This window comes from Leptopilina heterotoma, unplaced genomic scaffold (genome assembly GCF_015476425.1).
Source record: "Leptopilina heterotoma isolate Lh14 unplaced genomic scaffold, ASM1547642v1 Lhet_260, whole genome shotgun sequence".
Taxonomy (NCBI): domain Eukaryota; kingdom Metazoa; phylum Arthropoda; class Insecta; order Hymenoptera; family Figitidae; genus Leptopilina; species Leptopilina heterotoma.
Window position 1 is genome coordinate 930,111 of NW_025110970.1, and position 21,018 is coordinate 951,128.

The 21,018-nt window shown below is 28.3% G+C and overlaps 1 protein-coding gene across 2 annotated transcripts in view; it reads right to left on the reverse strand.

Annotated features, from left to right (window-relative positions):
- LOC122503412 (protein outspread-like) overlaps window positions 1-21,018 on the reverse strand; it is an 88,459-nt gene that overhangs the window by 44,696 nt on the left and 22,745 nt on the right. For both annotated transcript variants that reach the window (XM_043613934.1, XM_043613935.1), the window contains exons 3-5: window positions 19,146-19,218; window positions 17,382-17,699; window positions 16,436-16,690 (exon numbers count right to left, since the gene is read on the reverse strand). In XM_043613934.1, the coding sequence (XP_043469869.1) occupies window positions 16,436-16,690; window positions 17,382-17,699; window positions 19,146-19,218 (646 nt within the window). The remainder of the gene's footprint in view (window positions 1-16,435; window positions 16,691-17,381; window positions 17,700-19,145; window positions 19,219-21,018) is intronic.

Genomic DNA, 21,018 nt, shown 5'->3' on the forward strand with positions numbered 1-21,018 from the left:
ATGAAATAGTTATTTCTAGAAGCTAAAATAAAAAAATGTGATTTTAAATTGTTAATTAAAAGCTTTATTTCATTGTTTCTCATCAAACAAAAAATGTCAGGGAAATTAAGAAAATTGAAACTTTTTCGACTTATTTTCAAAAATTGCGACATTTTTGACTTTCCTTCCAAACATTGCAATAAAATAACACAATTTTTAGTAAAAAAGTGCAACTTATTTTGATTTTTATAATGCAGGGCTCGAACCAGTGAAAGTATTTAAAAATACGGACTTTATAATTTTACTTAAAAGTCTTCGGACTCGGATTGATCGATTTCTTCACTTCATGTTTTATAATAATAAATAATTAAAGATGGCCCAGTGATAAAATTATTTATTCAAATGCATTGAAAATAATTGAATTTGTGGCGAAGAATTTTATTAAAATTTTTAAAAATAATAATTGAATCCCCTGCGAAGAATTTTATTACTGACAAAAATAATTAAAATTTTTGAAAATAATGGAGTTTCTTTAATAATTTTAATTGTAAATTTTTAAAGTACTTGAATTTTATGAAGAATTTCTTTCAAGTTTTTAAAATAATCATATTTTTAATAACTAAAATTAAACATTCAATTATTAAATTTTATTAAAAGTTAAAAAAATTATTAAATTCCTCCCAGAATTTTATTATAATTTTTAAAAATAATTTAATTGATGCAAAGAATTTTAGTAAAATATTGAAAATAATTGAATTCTTTCGAAGAATAGATCATTAAATTCTTTTGAAGAATTTCTTTAAGTTTTTTGAAAATAATGTAGTTTTTTTAAATAATTTTAATTCAAAACTTTGAGAATAATTAAATTAAACAATGTTCTTCAATTTTTTTAAATAATCGTGTCTGTTAATAATTAAAATTTTTAATTTTAAACTTCAAACAATTTTTAAAAAAATCCTCAATTAAACTTATTTAAAAAAATTAATTCTACAATTATTTAAATACAAAATTAAATAATTTATTGAATAATTGAATGTTTCTTAAAATTGAATTATCATAAAGAATTTTATCAATAAATGTTTAAATAATTGAATTCTTTGGACGAATTTTAATGAATTTTTTAAGAATAACTTTGAAATTCTGCAATAAGTTTTATTATTTATGAAAATAATTGAATTTCTTAAAAGAATGTTGTTATTTTTACGAGAATAAATGAATCTTCTAAAATTTTTAAATAGTTAGAATTTTGTAAAATTTAATTGAAAATAATTAATTTATTTCAAGTATTTTGTTACAATTTTTGAAAATCAACTTTTGAACAATTTTAATTGCAATTTTTTAAAATAATTGAATTATCAAAAATTTTAATGAAAAATCTTTAAAGGTAAATTTAAAAATGAAAATAAGCTTCTAATTTTTTTAAATCCCATATTTTTAATATTTTCAGTCACATATTTCCAAAAATAATAACATTTTAGAATGATTTTTAACATTTTGGAAAAAACAATAATGTTCAAAATTTGTAATTGAAATTCATCAAAAAATTCATTAGTTTTTTTAAATTATACAAAAATTCTTTTAAGAAATACAATTATTTTCGAAAAATTACATTAATAAAATATTTTTAAAAACTAGATAATTATTAGAATTGTTTTGTAATAATTTTTTAAGATTCAAAATTTACTTTTTGGACTTATTAAAGTTTTTGAGAAATCATGGTTCTGTTAATCTGTTTATAATTAAGCAGGAATAAATTAAAAGATTTTACCAAATTTTAATTGTTTGGAAATTTTTCAAAATTAAAAAACTATTATCGTTCAAAAATTATTTAAAAATATTTTTAAAAAATTAATTGTTGGTAAGAATTTCTCTATTATAATTTTTTGAAAATATTATACCTTAATAACTCGTGAAAAAACGATGGAGAGTCACAATTATTATAAAAAATTGAGTTTATGTATTTAAATAATTGAATTCTAGAAGAACTTTTGGAAAATTATTTAAATTAATTGATTCATAGATGAAGTTTAGTTGAAAATTGAAGAAAATAATTAAATTGAGGAAGGGTTATAATTATAGTTTTTAGAAATTATTAGAATTCATAAATTTTACTCACTTTCCGTAAACGTTAATATTTTCCTACTGTGAAAAGAATTTTGTTAGGGAAAGTAATTTTAATGTCAGTAAATTGTCAGGAAAATTGATAAACTGAAACTTGTGACCATCCTGAGTAATAAAGGAGCGCGAATTTCAATCACACGAATTTTTTTTTTTTTTTTTTTTTTGCTAAGGGAATTTTGGGAAATCTGCCTACAGATACCTTGGATTCCGCGCTTCAAGGTTATGTGGGGTTGGTGTGATAAAACAAAAGGAAATAAAAAAAAAAGAAAAATAAATCTATAAAAAATTAAATTTAATACACTGGCGACCTACTACCAGCCCGACCCACTAAAACCCGTAACCCTTCTTCTGAAGCCCTTTACCCTTTACCCAATCACACGAGTTTACAACAAAAACTGAAAAAATTCCATGAGATTTCCATGATTCCATGAATCAAAATGAAATCCCATGACAATTCCATGATTTCCAGGTTTTCCATGACTTGTAGAAACCCTGTATTGTATGAAATCTTTTCAGAAAAGCAAGCTCATAGTTTAAAATTTTTGCTATTAATATTTTTAAAAAATCAACTTTATTATGTAACATTAAAGAGAATTTCTCTTTAGCGAGAAACATATGACTTGATCTAAATTTCCAATTCCCATAGTGTTAATGCAATATAAAATTCAGAGGTTCTTTTTGTGGAAGTTGACAACGATGCTCTTAGATTATAATCGTTGGAAAGTAATCAAGGAACTTATTGGATCGTAGAGAATAGTCACGAACATTTTACTACTGCAGAGCATGGTTGTGTCGTTATCAAACATTCGTTGTTTCACGGCATCAACGTAACCAATTAACTTCTTTCTCCTCTTTACTGTCTTTATAGGCTTTCGAATGTGAAAGCATTACATGTCTACGCGTTAACTTCAACTTATATTCAATCAGCAGCTAATGGACTTGGATTATGTACCTCTGTCGAACTCTCAAAATCTAATTGTCCAGTGCTTCATGTGAGCTTTTTACTGAGATAACTTTTTAGCCATAGGCAGGACAAAAAAGACTCACGTGAGTCCCTCCGAAATCGCTTTGTAAAATTAATATGGATTCAGATAAACATAACGAAAAATCAAGAAGGCTAGAGACAGGAGGTGAAACTTCGGTAGTGGGGATGAGTCAAGAACCTTTCTTTAACCAGGCGTATTTCGTTTCGAAAAGTCGCCGGCGCGGTGCTTCTGCACATCACTCACACATTCAAACTCTTGTATACCGTGTGTTTCACATGTGTATGATATGATTTTAATTTGAGGTTAACTTTAAAGTGCAATCGAGACACAATGTGTGTCATAACGGATATATATATATATGTGGACGTCCACATGAAAAGGGCCCATATTGTCGGTTCTAGTTTTCGAGATAATCGCAATTTAGTAATTTTTGAGCAAATTCTTAATTTTTTTTTTATTTTTTATTATGAATCTACATGTTTTGACAAGTCGAATCATGCGGTTTTCATTAATTTATCCATACTTTAACTGTTTGATTTCATTGGTTCTTTAGAAAAATGAAAAGGGCCTATTTTGTCGGTCATTTGCAAAAGTAATCCGTATTTTAAAAATGGAGGTGTGGAAAAATTTAAAACCTCTTGATTTTTCATCTCTAAGGTGTCCTGGACTGTAAACAATTCTTATCTGAATAACTTCTCAGAAGAACCAGAGATATTGATGTTAGAGTCCTTGTTTTTGTAGTCATAGAAATGAAAAATTCGATATTTCGTGAAATTTTTCGTAATAGAGACTGTTAAAAAAATTTAAATAAGTTTAATATCTACTCTTTTTCTTCAAATGACACAATAAAATTGTACCTAATCATTAATCCTGTAAAAAAATGGTTTTTTAATAGAAAAACTGTCCTTTTTAGAAAAGGGCCCATATTGTCGGTTTCTCGTACTTAAGTACGAAATTTTTCAAAATTAAGAGGGGGGAAGGTTTTAAAAATTTAAAACTTATTGGTTTTTCATCTTTTAGGTACCCTGGACTGTAAACAATTCTTATCTGAATAACTTTCCAGAAGAACCAGAGATATTGATGTTAGAATCTTTTTTTCGTAATTGTCGAAATGAAAATTTTAATATTGCGTCAATTTTTTCATAATAGAGACTGTCAAAAATTTTTAAATAAGTTTAATATCTATTCTTTTTCTTCAAATGACACAATAAAATTGTACCTAATCATTTATCTTGTAAAAAAATGGTTTTTTAATAGAAAAACTGTCCTTTTTAGAAAAGGGCCCATATTGTCTGTTTCTAAATTAATTAATTAATTAAGGGGAGGGGGTGGTTCTAAAAATTTAAAACCTGTTGGTTTTTTATCTTCAAGGTGCCCTGAACTAGAAACAATTCTTATCTGAATAACTTCCAAGAAGAACCAGAGATACAACAATTAGTTGGTATCGCAATCTTTAATTCCGTTTTTCTCGAAATGAGGTTTTTGGCGTTCTAAACTTTGAAATTCCGTAACTCAGCGAATTTTCAACCAAAAAAGTTCTAAGACCACTCAAAATTCTCCAAATTTTGCCAGGATTACGCCCATATAGATAACTCCAATAGTGCCAAAATGGGCCCTTTTCATGTGGACGTCCACATATATAGAAATAATGTGAGTGATTATTAAATTGAGTGTTATTCAAATAATTAAAAATTCCGAAAACGTGCTGTGTGAAAAGTTGAAACAAGAAGAAAGATAAACACAGCACTATGACTATTACTTTTTGTTAACTTTTAATACACTTCATGCTATAGTTTACACATTTTTTGTTTTTAAAACTTTTTTTTTAATAACTAAAAGATGTTTGAAAATATAAACACTTATATTTCATATTGTATTTGTATAGAATATATTTTCCCGTGTTTACCTGTGTAGCTGCGCAGAAGTCCGTGTGGTCTATTGCGGCGAAAACTTTTTTTGAAAGTAAACGCCTGACCATACATCAGCTGAGCGACTCAGCATTGCCATACCCCCACTACCGAAGTTTTACCTCCTGTCTCTAGTCTTCTTGCGAAAAATATATAGTTGGAATAGTCTACGTTGGAAAGGTAAAAACGCCAGCTTTAAGCGCATGTAAATATCGAGTACGTAAATTTAAACCCCAGAGCTTATAGGTTTTTTTTCATAAATCTAAAAAAATATTAAAAATGAAATTTTTTTGAATTAGACTTGTCCGGACAAAAAATATTGATTTTTGTAGATTTTACATTAAATTTACGAAAGAATGTGTTTTTGACTTTTTAAAACATAGGAATTTTGAGGGCTTTAAAAAATGGTTTAATATTATTATTTTGAAAAGTCAAATATATGGATTTTTTCATTCTTTTGTCTACTTTAATCCCAAGGAGTGCCGGAAAAGAAAAATTGAATTCCCTTTTTTTTAAAGCCTTATCGAAAAGGCCTTTCGGAACGTCCTTCCGGCAGGACGGGCGCTTGGACGTTCTGTCATTATGTTTCACATACAAAAAAATACAGGGGAGTATATATATCAAAATTATATTTAAAAAATTTTAAATGGCGTTCAAAATGTCTAAAAGTTCCTGATTTTGAAAATTTGAAATCCGCCATTTTGAAATTCTTAAATGGGTGATTTTCACGTAACTGTAAAGGTACACTCTCACCTCACAGCCTGCCTGCCTGCACAGGCAGGCGCCATAAGAGTGAGAGAGAAAAAACATTTAATTTGAATTTTCTTACTCTCTTACTCCTATGTGTTACCATGTCAACCTGCAGGCAGGCAGGCAGGCAGTAGGAGCTGTGCTAGCGCCTTAAAGGCGCACTCACAGCTAGTAGGCAGCAATACAAATTTGAATTTACTGTCTCTTTCACTCTAATTGACTTTCTCTCTTACTCCAATTACTGCCTGCGCAGGCAGGCAGAGCTGTAAGTGCTCCATAATATTTGGCGGCGTCACAGAAAACACATTCAAAATAAAAAAATTTTACTTGGGTGTGGATACATTTTACAGGTATATATAAAACCTATTCGCAACCACAAATATATCTTATAATTTTTGATAAATTGCAAAATTCCCTCCAAAATGCCAGCTCCGTGGCGTGTCCGTTTTTTAAAATTTTAAGTTAAAATTCAGAAATTTTACTGAAAACGTCGAAACTGGAAACGAGCATTTTTATAATATGAATTGTGTATATAGGTGAACAATTTGTGCATATAATGCATCTTCTAATACTTCTTATAAAGTTATAAAATGTAAAATAGTTTTGTCCACAAATTTTTTCAATTTTGTAATAAGATATTTTTCCCTATAATTCAAGTGTTTATGGCACATTTTAATGTTATTTAAGAATTACAATCTAAAATAAGATCCATTAGCAACAAATATCTGTAAAAAAAAAGTTCTAAAATTGGAAGTTCTACAGTTAAAAACAATTTTTTTTGTAAAAATGTGAAGTTCACAAAAAAGTGGTCAGTACCGTGGTATTACTATTCTTTTAATCTAAACACTCTCTGTAGTAATTATTACGATTTTTTTGAAGATTATATTAGAAACAAATTATCTGCCCAAAGAAAAGAATTATTTTGCAGAATTGTCGGAGTTAGGTTAGTTTAAATGTCAAATGTCAGCTCCGTGGTGTTACATAAAATGTCAGTTCCGTGGCGCCTGTGGCGTACAGTGCACAGTGGGGCAAAAAACACGCCTTTGGACAAATTGATTTTTAGACCACAATTTTTAACCGATTGACAAAATTTTTTTTTTAAATTAAAGCTAATAAAATTTTGCACAAAACGTACGTTTTTTATTTTTAAAAGAAAATTTCCGTTCATTGTTTATTGCATGTTAAATAAAAAAAATGAAAAATTTTTTTACTTTAAACCAATATTGTTGCTTACGAAAGCCTATTATATTATTAATAATTACAAAAAACATTATAGCCATGTTCTAAAATTGTTTTAAGGCATTAACTACTTTGTTTAAACAATTTTTGCCTTTGTTATAAGCAAATAAATTAACAATAGCATTTTTTTAATATTATGTAAATTTAGCGACTAAATTTTGCATAATTTACTATACTTATGATATGCAAGTAAATATCAGTGAAATTTATTGTTATAAACAATTACTTTTTTTGTTATAAACAATTTATTTATTAACAATTTTTATTTTTTTAACACAAAATTAATTATATTTTATCAACAATTATTAGTACTAGTTACGATTAACAGTAAGTATTTTTACTCTCATTTATTAATTTAACATTGTTTAAACAAAGCTTAATTAACAATTGCACAGTTTCTTTATTTTTAGTTGTTGAAGCCTCATTTTTTTTGTATATTTCCTTTTATATAAAGTAATTTCTTAACTTGTTGTCAAATTTCACATTTGTTAATAATTGGAATTGTTATTAACAATTGTTAAAAAATATCAAGGAGGAAACTCTTTTGAAACATAGTTTGGGACCTAATCAGTGACCAACCATACATCTGAAAAAATAACTATTGGATTAATAAGCAAATAAAAAAACAGACAATGTTAAATTAAAGACTGATCTTAAATTAAGATTTTCTTTCTATTGTACAATTAATGTTAAGATTTGTATATGCAACGTTTATTACTTGAAGTACTACTTTAATATATACTTTAGAAGTAATACTCATTGACTCAATGATCATTGCTAATTCTGCTGTTCTGTGTTTGTGATATTCAATCTGGAACTTATGCTTTCAAGACAGTAGATCGTCTTTTGTTTAATACCATCGTTGCTAATTCTGCTGCTCTGTGTTTATGATATTCAATCTGGAACTTATGCTTTCAAGACAGTAGATCGTCTTTTGTTTAATATTATCGTTGCTAATTCTGCTGTTCTGTGTTTTTGATATTCAATCAGGAATTTATGCTTTCAAGACAGTAGATCGTCTTTTGTTTAATACTATCGTTGCTAGTTCTGCTGTTCTGTGTTTGTGAAATTCAATTTGGCACTTATGCTTTCAATCCATTAGATCGTCTTTTGTTTTGTACTTTTGTTTAATAGTATCATTGCTGATTCTACTGATCTGTTTGACGTTCTTGTAATGCCTTATTGTCATTCTTGTACATTTTTTTCCTATATATGTTTTTTTTTCTTCTTAGTGTGCGAATAAAAAGTACTGACGCAATTTGCTTTCATTACAATTTTTTTTTATTTTAAACGTGTTGAAATTAGTTTTTTATATAGATATAGTAAGTATAATTGTTAATCATGGAGAATCTTAAAATCACGAATAGAGAGTTGTGTAGAATTATATTACTATCGCATTTGAAAACCACAGATGTACTATTAACTTATTTAGAGGAGAAGTACAGTCCTTCCAAAGAATTAAAAAAAGCGATTGATGCTAAACTTACTAGGTACTTTATGCCTTATTTTAACAGAAAATGGAAACAAGTCGATGCTTTTAAGGAGTCTATATTAATGGATGATGTAGAATTACTTGATTCGTTGCAAATTTTAGATGAAAAGACTGCTAAAAATATTGTAAAACAAGCGCTGGAATCGGATAATTCTGCACAGCAGTTAAATTCAACACAAACTGACAATACCGCTATTTCATTTACTAATAATGAAGCTTTGGCAATGTTTGTGGACCTTAATTTAACAAAAAGAAAGTACGAACTTCTAAGAAAACTGCTGAAAGAAAAAAATGCAAATATACTACCACCTTATAAAGATATTACGAAAGCAAAAACTGAATGCTATCCACCAGCTTCTGAAATAAAAATTGATGAAATTGGAGCATCAATCAATTTGCAGGGTTTGCTTAATCATACAGTTCATAGGTTATTAATGGTAGAAAACGTTAATATACCTGTGAGTGTAAAAAAAGTAAAAATGACCTCAAAATATGGTGGTGATGGCACTTCGGGATTCAATCCTTACAAGCAAAAATTCGAAAATTCAGAAAATTCTGACGCAAATCTCTTCCTAATGTCATTGGTTCCTTTACGGTTAGAATGTTCAAGTGGTTCTAATCAAATTATTTGGGAAAACAAACGACCTTGCTCGCCAAGAAACTGTTTGCCAATAATGTTTCAATTTGCGAAAGAAACGAAGTCAAAGATTTTAAATGAATTCGGCAATATTGAACAACAAATTAAGAAACTTAAACCTACTAAAATTGAAATAAATGGAATCATTTATTACGTTGAGCATGAACTATTAGGAACAATGATAGACGGTAAAGTTTGTCAGCATTTAACTGGAACACTTTCTGCAGCAAATTGTACTATTTGCGGAGCGAAACCGACTCAGATGAATAAACTGACAGAAATGTTAGAACGAACGGAAGACCAGAGAATGTACAAATTTGGTGTACAAGTACTCCATTCTTGGATCCGAATTATGGAGAACGTGCTCAATGTAAGTTATCGGTTAACACTTAAGATTTAGGCATGTAGAAAGGAAGAGGAAAAATTAATTTCTGCTGAAAGAAAAGCATTTATTAAAAAAGAAATTCGCGAAAAGCTCGGTTTAACAGTAGATACCCCTAAACAAGGATCTGGTACTACTAATGATGGCAATACAGCCAGAAAATTTTTTGAAAATTACGAAATGATCTCAAATATTACAGGTTTTGACAAAGAGTTATTAAAAAATTTATACGTAGTTTTGCAAGTTTTAGCATCTGGTCAAGCTGTTTGTAGCAAGAAATTTCAAGAGTATACCTTGAGAACAGCAGAGTTATATGTTGATAAATATCCTTGGTATTATATGCCTGCATCGATGCACAAATTGCTTATACATGGTGCTAAAATTATGGATTCATTTGTGATTCCTATTGGACAATTATCAGAAGAATCACAGGAAGCTAAAAATAAAGATTTTAAAAATTGCAGAGAAAATAACACACGAAAAACAAGTCGAATCGACACTAACACAGACTTACTACACTACTTATTATTTTCAGCTGATTTACTTATATCCAGTTTAAGAATTGAATATACCAAACCCCAAAAGGAATTGCTTCCAGAAGCAAAAAAACTGCTTCTTGAATTTTGCGGATGTGATGTACATTTGCGAATTTAGAAAAGTAAAAAAAGCTGAAAAGTTAAAACTGGTCCAATTACGAACACTTTGCTTCTTCATAAAAATTTAAATTTTATGAATTATATAAATTGCATGTATTATTGCAATTCAATATACAAAAAGTCGCTTTTTCAAAATTAACAAAATTTTAAAATAATAATAAAAATGCTTTTCGTAAAACATGGAATGAATCCACCTTATTGGACACTATTTTTTTATAATAGTTTTATGAACGAAATATAACTTCTAGAAAAGCATGAGGCACAACAAATCGCCTATTTTTTCTTTTAGAATCGATTAATAGTGTCAGTTTTTAAAAATATTAATATAGTTATTTAATCCAATAGTTATTTTTTCAGATGTATGGTTGGTCACTGATTAGGTCCCAAACTATGTTTCAAAAGAGTTTCCTCCTTGATATTTTTTAACAATTGTTAATAACAATTCCAATTATTAACAAATGTGAAATTTGACAACAAGTTAAGAAATTACTTTATATAAAAGAAAATATACAAAAAAAATGAGGCTTCAACAACTAAAAATAAAGAAACTGTGCAATTGTTAATTAAGCTTTGTTTAAACAATGTTAAATTAATAAATGAGAGTAAAAATACTTCCTGTTAATCGTAACTAGTACTAATAATTGTTGATAAAATATAATTAATTTTGTGTTAAAAAAATAAAAATTGTTAATAAATAAATTGTTTATAACAAAAAAAGTAATTGTTTATAACAATAAATTTCACTGATATTTACTTGCATATCATAAGTATAGTAAATTATGCAAAATTTAGTCGCTAAATTTACATAATATTAAAAAAATGCTATTGTTAATTTATTTGTTTATAACAAAGGCAAAAATTGTTTAAACAAAGTAGTTAATGCCTTAAAACAATTTTAGAACATGGCTATAATGTTTTTGGTAATTATTAATAATATAATAGGCTTTTGTAAGCAACAATATTGGTTTAAAGTAAAAAAATTTTTCATTTTTTTTATTTAACATTTAATAAACAATAAACGGAAATTTTCTTTTAAAAATAAAAAACGTACGTTTTGTGCAAAATTTTATTAGCTTTAATTTAAAAAAAAAAATTTGTCAATCGGTTAAAAATTGTGGTCTAAAAATCAATTTGTCCAAAGGCGTGTTTTTTTGCCCCACTGTGCAGTGTGAAGGTGCAAATTTATGGATCAACAGTTGCTACAACAACACATATTATAGAAGAGGACAGACATAGTTGTGTCCTTTTATATTTCAGTGCTTCGGCAACCGTTGACTCATTAAAAAATACCTTAATATTCGAAAAAAGCCTTTACTTTTGGTGCTTAATTTAAAATGTCTTTATGTCAACCAAGCAGAAGCACACGCACAGTATTACTGTTGATCGTAACGCTCTTATTAGTAAATACTTTTCTGAAATTATTTTTATGCGCTAATTTTATAATATTATGTAAATGAAATTCTCTCGTTATGTCAAGCTGATAGTAAATATTTTTGCAGGGGCTATTTTGTGCATTAAAATGCTTTTTTTAACTCAATGCTTTATTCAAATTCAGAATTAAAAGAAAATCAACTTTTGACATATGTTATGGACTTCCTTCTGAAGGTTTCCTATGAGTTGGGCAATGAAATAAATTTTTTTGTCGGAGTTGTAGTTATTAAAAGTTGTGCACAAAATAGACCCCGGGATGAAGCTACTTTGTGCATCGAACTTTGTCTTTTTATAATGTTACGTAAACATTTTTTTGATCCTTTCTCCTTCATTAAATCTTTTGTGTAGATATTTCAGAGTAAATTAAAAAAAGAATGAGATATTAAAAAAAATGTTGTAAATATTATACGACAAAATGTAAAATAAAACACTAAGATTTTGCTAAAATCATGATTTATTAAAAATTAAGAACCTTTCTTCAAATTTTATATTACTCAGAAAATAAATAACACTTTTTCATTTTAAATATACATTTTATAATAATACATTATGATAATTATAAAACTATCATTTAAACACATGTAAATAACTTTGAATCATCATTTCAATAGGAGCTTTTTTAAACGTTTTGAATATTATATTTTTCAAAAACTTGAAATTAATATTTTAAGGTTAAATGAATAACAATTTAATATCTAATACACTTTTCAAGTTATTAGAGAAACGAGAGAAATAGTTTTAAAACTAATTTGAAAAACTTATAAATATCAATTAAAGTTCATTTTTTGCCGTTATGTTGCTCACCGGTTGAAGTTTTAATCGTTTTAAGGATTTTAATTATCTTATTTTTGGTTTTTTGACAAAGAGGTTCTTTTTAATAATTTTATTTATTAAATATACCTCGTACATAAAGTAGCCCCAGTTGACGGCAGTATTATTCAATGCATAGGGTGGTCAGCTCCGTGGCAGCCAATTTTCGAATATTTGTTATAATTTTTTTTATAATCATAGCTGTAGTAAAACCGTTTAAATTACAACTATATTATGCCCTAATGATAAGGAAAAGTGATGTTTAACATTAAAAAAACAAAATTTTTTTTCTTTTAAAACTGATTTTGAAATTGCACAGTTACGTGAAAATCACCCAAATCTAACTTTCTATTTGTCATTAGCAACTATAATATCTCTATCACAGCTATTTTGACTATTTAAGGTAGCAATTTCTTATGATAGAAATAGGTTCCTCGTGATTATCAATTATCTTTCAATATAGAGATTTATTTTGAATTTCCATCTGTCACATTATTAAAAGTTTAAAATTTTTAATTATTTACCCATTTATTGATTAAAGGAAACTTTTTGCTATTTTGACTTTTTCTTTCCAGCATTTGAAGTCGTTGTCATTAAATTCCATCATTCGCTGTTTCCCTGCTTCGAACATAAGCAACATTCTTTTGAAAAGAGATTGAAAGCCAAAGCACATATTTCCCTTTTGTCATTAGACACAATGCAAGAGAATCTTATTGGATTTTCTCATTAGATGTTCTTTTTAAGTAGCATTACAAGGAGCCAATCTAAATGAAATCTACAGAACAGACAGAAAAGGATTTCGTCGGTATGTAAGTTTCGTAGATTCCCTCAGTGATTATACGCACGCAATTACGCAACTTGACGTAGAAAGAAACACCCAAGATAGAGGAAGAAAATTGATACTTTGAGTTCTCGATGGAAACTTCGTTCCTTTCTTTGTGTGGGAACTCTCCAGAATCTCTCCAAGAGCATCATATCGCGATTAAGGATTCATTTTTTACAACAAAGCGACACGGTGACTTATCGGCAATTGGATATCCGCACGTACATGCCAAAGCTGGGTGGGAGTCGAACCGAGACGTTTAATTGGACTTCCAAACACGTTTTAATGAGAGGAACCTGGAATTAATTCTTATTCACTGAATGGAAGAACTTGAAATCACAAATGCTTTGGTAAACCAGCGTCTAATGTCTATTCTTTTCTTAGTCAAAAGCCATTGGTTGCCTCTTTCAGGGCTCGAACCAGTGAAAGTATTTAAAAATAAGGACTTTACGGACCAATTACCGAGAATTTCAACAATTTTTAACTAAAATTCTTCTTTAAATCGATTATTTTTAATAATTTTCAAAAAAATTCTTTGACAATTTTCAAATCCCATTCTTTACAATATTCAATTTTACGAAATTGCAATTATTCGTAAATTCTTCAATTAAATAGATATAAGATAATAAAAACTAATTAAAAATATCCAATTAAACTTTTTCAAAAAAATTAATTTCAAAATTTTAATTCAATTATTATCTAAAATTTTAACTGAAATTCATTTTTAAATCGATTTTTATTGGAAAATTATACTACAAATTAAATTATTTAAATACAATAATTAAATGTTTCTTAAAATTCCATTCCTACAAAGAATTTTATCAAGAAATTTTTAAATATTTCAATTCTTTCGACGAATTTTAATAAAATTTTTAAGAATAATCACATTTTCTAAGGAATTTGATTAAAATTGCATTAAAAATAATTTAAATCCTGCGATGAATTTTATTATTAATGAAAATAATTGAATATTTGCTAAAAATTTTATTAAAATTTTTTAAAATAGGTAATTAAGTTCCTGAGAAGAATTTTATTATTTATGAAAATTATTGGATTATTACGAAGGATGTTATTAAAATGTTTAAAACCAATTGAATTTTTGTGAAAAATTTGGTTATTTTTTAAAATAATGGAATTCTTTATAAGAATTTTATAAACATTTTTTTAAATAATTAATTTTTTCGAAATATAATAAATATTATAAAAATTATATTTTAAATAATTCAATTCTTGTGGAAAAGTTTTTTTGTGAAAATAATTGAATTTCTCGATTAATGAATTTTAAAATAATATTACAAATTGACATTCTTCGATAATTTTAATTATTTATGAAAATAATTGAATTTTTGCCTAGAATTTTATGAAAAATTATTTTAAATAATTGAATCTCAATGAAAAATGTTATTATTAGTGAAAGTAATTGAATTTTTTTGAAGAATTATATAAAAATTTTGTTATAAAATTGTTTTTTTCGAAATTTTTTTGAAATTGCTATATTCTAAATTAACTGAATTTCTGAGGAAATTTTATTATTTATAAAGATAATTTAATTTTGGATGAATTTTATCAATTTTTTTTTAAATAATTGAATTCTTTTGTGAAATTTTGACAAGAATTTTTTTTTAATTTTTAAACATAATTGAATTTCTGCGAAGAATTTTATTATTTTTGAAAATAATTTAATTCTTCCAACGAATTTTATTCAAGTTTATAAAAATGACTGAATTTCTGTGAAGAATTTTATTATTTATATAAATAATTGAATTCTTGCAACGAATTTTATAAAAATCTTTTTAAATAATTTTCTGTGAAATTTTGACGAGAATTTACGAACTTTTCGTCTTTTCTCAGTAAAATTGCGGACTTTACGGACCTTCTTAAAAAAACGGACTTTTGCGGACTTTAAGCAAATTTACGGACTTTTACAGGATTTACGGACCTGGTTCGAGCCTTGCTCTTTATAAATACATAGTCATTCTTTGGAGAATACTTTTACACATGGAGAAGCAATGAAGAAATAGTATTTCCTAATCAAGTATACATTTTATCGACGTAATCAAGAAATAATGACCCAAAATTTAACAACAGTTACTAAAAATTATAAAACATTGAATCATAGCTACTTAATCAAATGTTGATTCAAATTTGAACATAAATTTTATTTAACAGAATATATGCATTAAATTACATTAGAAAGCACATTTGCTGCATTTTATTTTTTGACTATATCAAAAATACTGTTATCTCTAGGAGGGGGATAAGTAAACTTATTTTCAGGAATTTATAAAAAATTTCGAATTTCTTGTCGAAAACACAAAGCAGATCAACTCCAATTATTTTTAATATTCCTCTCCTGTAATCTACATGTAAAAATAAACAAGTATGCAAATTTTTGAGATTCTAGGAAATAAACTGTAAGCACTAGGGAGGTCAAAAAGTTACGAGTTTTTCGTGGAAAACACTATGAAGATCAGCTCCAATTATTTTTGATATATTTTTTCAGAAATCTACACGTGAAAATACATAAAAATCCCAAAAATTGTGAGTACCAGGGGGGGGTACATACTGTTTTGACTAAATCGTTAAAAATTTCGAGTCTTTCACTGAAAACACTATAAAGATCAACTGCAATCATTCTTGCTATATGTTTTTCTAAAATCTACACGTAAAAGTACATACGAATGCCTAACGACAGTCCAATAGATCAAGAATTGTGAGAACTAGCAGGGTAAAAATTATTTTTAAGCATGTAAAACAAGTTTTCAGTTTTTCGCAGAAAAAACTCTATGAAGATTAATTATAATGATTTTCACTATATTTTTCTTGTAATCTATGCGTGAAAATGTATGTTATATGTATATTATGCCAATTTTTAAATCTCTACACTGAGAGAAATGGATAGTCAGATTTTGATGTTAAAAAGATGATGTTACACGATACTATCATTATGCTACTGCCAACCATCACAGATGCTAAAAAAATATAGTTATGCTACCCCGTACTACCAAGATGTTACTCCTGATGATATTGATGGTAACGGTGACTATCTAGATAGCTGTCTGTATACGTAGCATTAAATATGGTCACCCTAACCACAATTATGTTACTACTAAACAAAATACTTTTATAAAGACTTTAATTGCTGAAGGGTGGTTGGGCAAATGTTATTGAGTTGCACTGTAAAAATCGGATTATAAGTATATTAAAAAATAATGAGCAAACCTAATTTTTCTTTAAAGTTAATCGAAGTGGAAGAGCAACGTTCGTTCTGCTGATGCATTCTACGTCTCGCCTTATCCTCCGCCCGAAGTTTATCCCTTGTTGGTGGGGAGGCACTGCTAGCTGGTTGGTCCTTATAATTTCTACTTTCTGATGGACCAATTGGCGGCTTCTCGGGTCCACTTAGCAAAGAAGATGCAGTCGGTGAAGTTGTCAAAACAATAGCTGTCAATGTGTTCACGGAAGCCGTTGCGTTTGCTGTAACATTTATTACAATGCAACACTAATTTAAAAAACAAAAAATTTATGTCGGTATTTGGGCTCGCTGCTTACGAATATGAAGTCCTTTTTCCAAAATTCAAAATGGCAGACTAACTTTTAATAATTGATTGAATTCACTTGAACGTCATTCAAGGAGGTACAACTATTTAAGAAAATAACGTTAATTAAATAAAAGTGACTTCAGATTCGTAACCAGCGTCCCCGAAAATCTCCAAGTAACGACTTTCAAACAAATTCCATCAATTATTAAAAATTTGTCCGTCGATCGTCATATTGGATCCGCCATTTTGAATTTTTGAAAATCAACTTCAAGTTCGGAATTAGCTACCCTGAAACCTTTTTAGTACGACGTTTGATTTTAAAATATCAAAATATTTACACAAAAATAATTTTTTTTATTTCGGAAATTTATTTATTTACAATTGTTTATCGTTTTACGTAACTACATTTATTACTAATTTTTTACAGTCAACATGGATTTTTTTATCAATGGTTAATTTTAGATCTTTTGATTTTACTTAAAAAAGATTGATTCTAAAGAGAATTTTTACATATTGAAAAAAATGTTATATTCATGCGTTTAACAAATTGAAGATACATATATGTAATATATAATAATTATTTTTATAAAAAAATAAAGAGAAGAAATTATGAAATATCTACTCACCAATGCCGGAAGAATTTCCATTAATTGAATTAGTGGTAGACGAGACGTAAGAATGAATATTGCCATTCTCAAAATTGGAATTTCTCAACGGCGAGACATTTGCTCTTAAGAGAGACCCATCACATGAAGAATCAGTACCACCATTGAGAGTACTCGATAGTAAAGAATTTGTAGAATTTTTTATCAAACCATGAGTGCTGTTAACGGAGGGTGATCCAGAAATTGAAGAAAAGCTGGAAGTGATCAAATCTGCGCCACTTGATTCCTGAATCCAAGAGGTGCTGTTAAACCTCGGACGTGGAGGATTGGGTGTATTACCTGTTTAAGAAAAAAAAATTATTAATTTTTTATCAACTGTGAAAAGACAAATACAGTTGAATCTGGTCAAGACAGACTAAAATTAGTATTTTTTCACCATCTCATTAAAAGATTTTTGTATAATATAATAATTTTGTAGTGTAAGAACAAAGATTTTCACCTTTCTTGTAGATGTATGCAACCTCTAGAATTCTTCTCTTTTTATAGGGTGGGGGAGGTACTTCAAGGTAAATATTCTTAATAATTGAGTTTCATCTTTCATCAAACTCGCTCTCAACCAGGTTCGACTTTACACTATTTCTTTTGTAATTTTCAATCGCGTTTCTTAAAAAAAATTGGTATTAATTTTCTTGTTATAATTATTTGGAATTTAATAGCTGATACTATCTAGGCTTTTGAAGAATCAAGATTAAAAAAAAGAATATAATGAAAAAAGAAACAGATGACAAGGTCTACGTAGGCAATATTCATTGCAGGTTTAGTGAAAAGAAAGCAGCTCGACAAGATCGTATATGCACTCTTGTAGTCATTTACATCGCAATTATAGGAAGAACGTAACTAACTGGTCCAGGTCGAGAGGGAGAGGCAGGAGTCTGGACCTTTGCAATTTAAAACCAATTATATTATATTAATATGGGCGCAACATCCTATTCGTGATCTTGTATTAATGACTCTTATTTAATAGTCCTCGAGAAAAGATTAGATGATTGTAGGGTTCACTTCCCCTGAGTATTAATCCTCGTTGAGAAAAAAAATACTTCTGTGATTAGGAGTTGATTTGGTTGAACATTCCTGATCACCATATGTTCTCTGAATTTTTCATACATTTTTCACAAGTTTCTTTTGGATTCCTTTTCTCAAAAGCATAGTCATTAGGTTCATACTGTCGAATAAATTACTTGTATGTGTCAAGACTTATCTTTCTCTGAAGAAAAAAAATAAAACGTCGACTCCAACCAGCTAAAACTCCCCTTACAGGATCCTTTACAGATTGGAATCTGCAGGAACTTCAGCTATCAATGTTCCTTTGCAGATTCCCATATCCTAAAAAAAGTCATCTTGCTTTGATGCAGATTCCTCTAAACTGAAACCATATTGTACACACGAAAATTGACAACAACAGAGAAAAGATAAAAATATCACCAACAAATAAACATTAAGAAAACTATAGTTTAATCATCTCAGTACTTAAATCTACAGGAATTGTCTTGGCTAGTCGAAGCCATAAACAAAAGATAAACTTCTCTCCGTGTACAGAGTATCAACTTCTTATACTACTCTGTGAGTATAACTATTGCATAGCAGTCTTAAATTAAGATTTTATTTTTGATTAAGTCAGTCAATGCTCAATTTACGCCAATAGATTTTGAAGGATTTTGCATTCAAGCAGAATTTAAGACTGACTTTTTACTGTGTTGTTTGAAATTGTGGAAGATATTTACTTACTTCGAATGGTTGGCGTAACTTGAAGAATAGTACTTTGCCCACCGGGAAAAGTTGCATTCCTTTTATGACGACCCTGTAACAACAAATTTTATTTCATTAGTAAAATTACAAAATTCAACACATATGCTATAAATTTTAATTGATAGAATTTCTATGTGACCGAGTTGGCATATAGTCTTTCGGGGCGATAAATATGCTTCACACATCCCTGAAATCGCCTTGGAGGCGTGGCTTATGCGTTGAACGACTCGTGAGTTTTGAGATCTTGAAAATTTTCGAGAATTGAACGACTCGCGAGAACTCACTGTAGTATTCTACTAGCAATTAGTAAAAAATTACTAAAGATTAGTAAAAACTGTTACTAATTCAATTAGTAAACGAATCCGCACTATTTCATTAGTATAGAAAATTACTAATTCAGATTTAGAGAGTACCAATGCATTGCAAACACGGCAATAATTTTTTCTTTAAAAAAAGTTGTGACGGCCAGGCTACAAACAAAGAACATTCAAATATTTTAAATAAACAATAAAATTACAATAATTTATTAAAATGATACCGCATTATTTAGGTACATGTATGATCGAGCAAACAATTTTAGGTATTAGTATGAAGTTTATCATAGTTTTGTTCGATTCATACCACTTATAACTATGTCAATATAGTTGCATTGGTAACAGATTTCCTTTCTTTACATAAACAATTGCCGTCTCGATATTTTTTTAGTCATTTATTGCAATTAATTATTTATTTAGTTGTTAAAATTGTAGTTATATTTGGATTTTGCTTGTCTTTTCGATGCCGGCCCCCCCGACCAGCAGCACTCGCTTCGCTCGTGCAGCAAATGTCGGGGCCGGCATCGAAAGTCAATAACGGCGTCTTTCTTTTAGAGAGGGATAGATAAAAAGCCAGAGCTTCAGGAGTTGCCGATGGCGGCGCTGAATCGGGGAGCAAAAGTAAAAGATGGCCGGCTGTCAAATCGAACGCGATTGCAAGATTTGTAATTAATAAATTATTAAGCGTACTTTCGGCCGGATATAAAGAAAAATAGTATACATTACACGGGCAAAAAGTTCGAAATTCCTGCATCGCGATGATGCCCTTGGCTTCGCCTCGGGCATCATTTCACGCGATGCAGGAATGTCGAACTTTTTGCCCTTATAATGTAATATACTATTTAAATGAGTGAGACCGTATTTCTGATGTGTACTCAGCAGGAGATCGAACCAGGGCATTAAACAAAAGTGTAAAAATTTAAAAATTGAAATTGATTTATTTTGTTCAAATTCAAATTCTATTCCTAGGGCTCCCGGTAAGAAGAGATTGACTGAAATGTCATTTTTGAAGATCCATGTCCTAATTCCTTTAGAGATAATTCATCTGCACACATTTATATTCTGTTTAATTTTGTACACGGAGAGAAATCTGTTAGGATTAATGCTCGAAACTTTTCATATACTTTTTCCATAGATTCTTTGATGCTAAAATCCTAACAGAGAGCCTACACTGTAAAAAATTTGGGGAATATTCACTAACTTTTTATGATGAATATTACACATTTTTTGGGAAAAGTACTTTTCCCCAAAAAATTGGTGAATATCTCTTAAAATTTGGTGAAAATTTTACAAAATTCTAATGAATATAATTTTCCCCAAAAAGTTGATGAATATTCCCCAGATTTTAAGGAATACTTTTTATAAATTGGTGAATATTCACTAACTTTTTAGGGAAAAACATATTCAACAAAATATGAATTAATTTTCAACAACTTTTTATTTAATTAAAATTACTTTTATTTGATTTAATTTTATTTACATATTTTCCACCGAATCCTAAGAAAGTCAGCCAAGCTTCTCGAGTTAAGTTTTTAGAG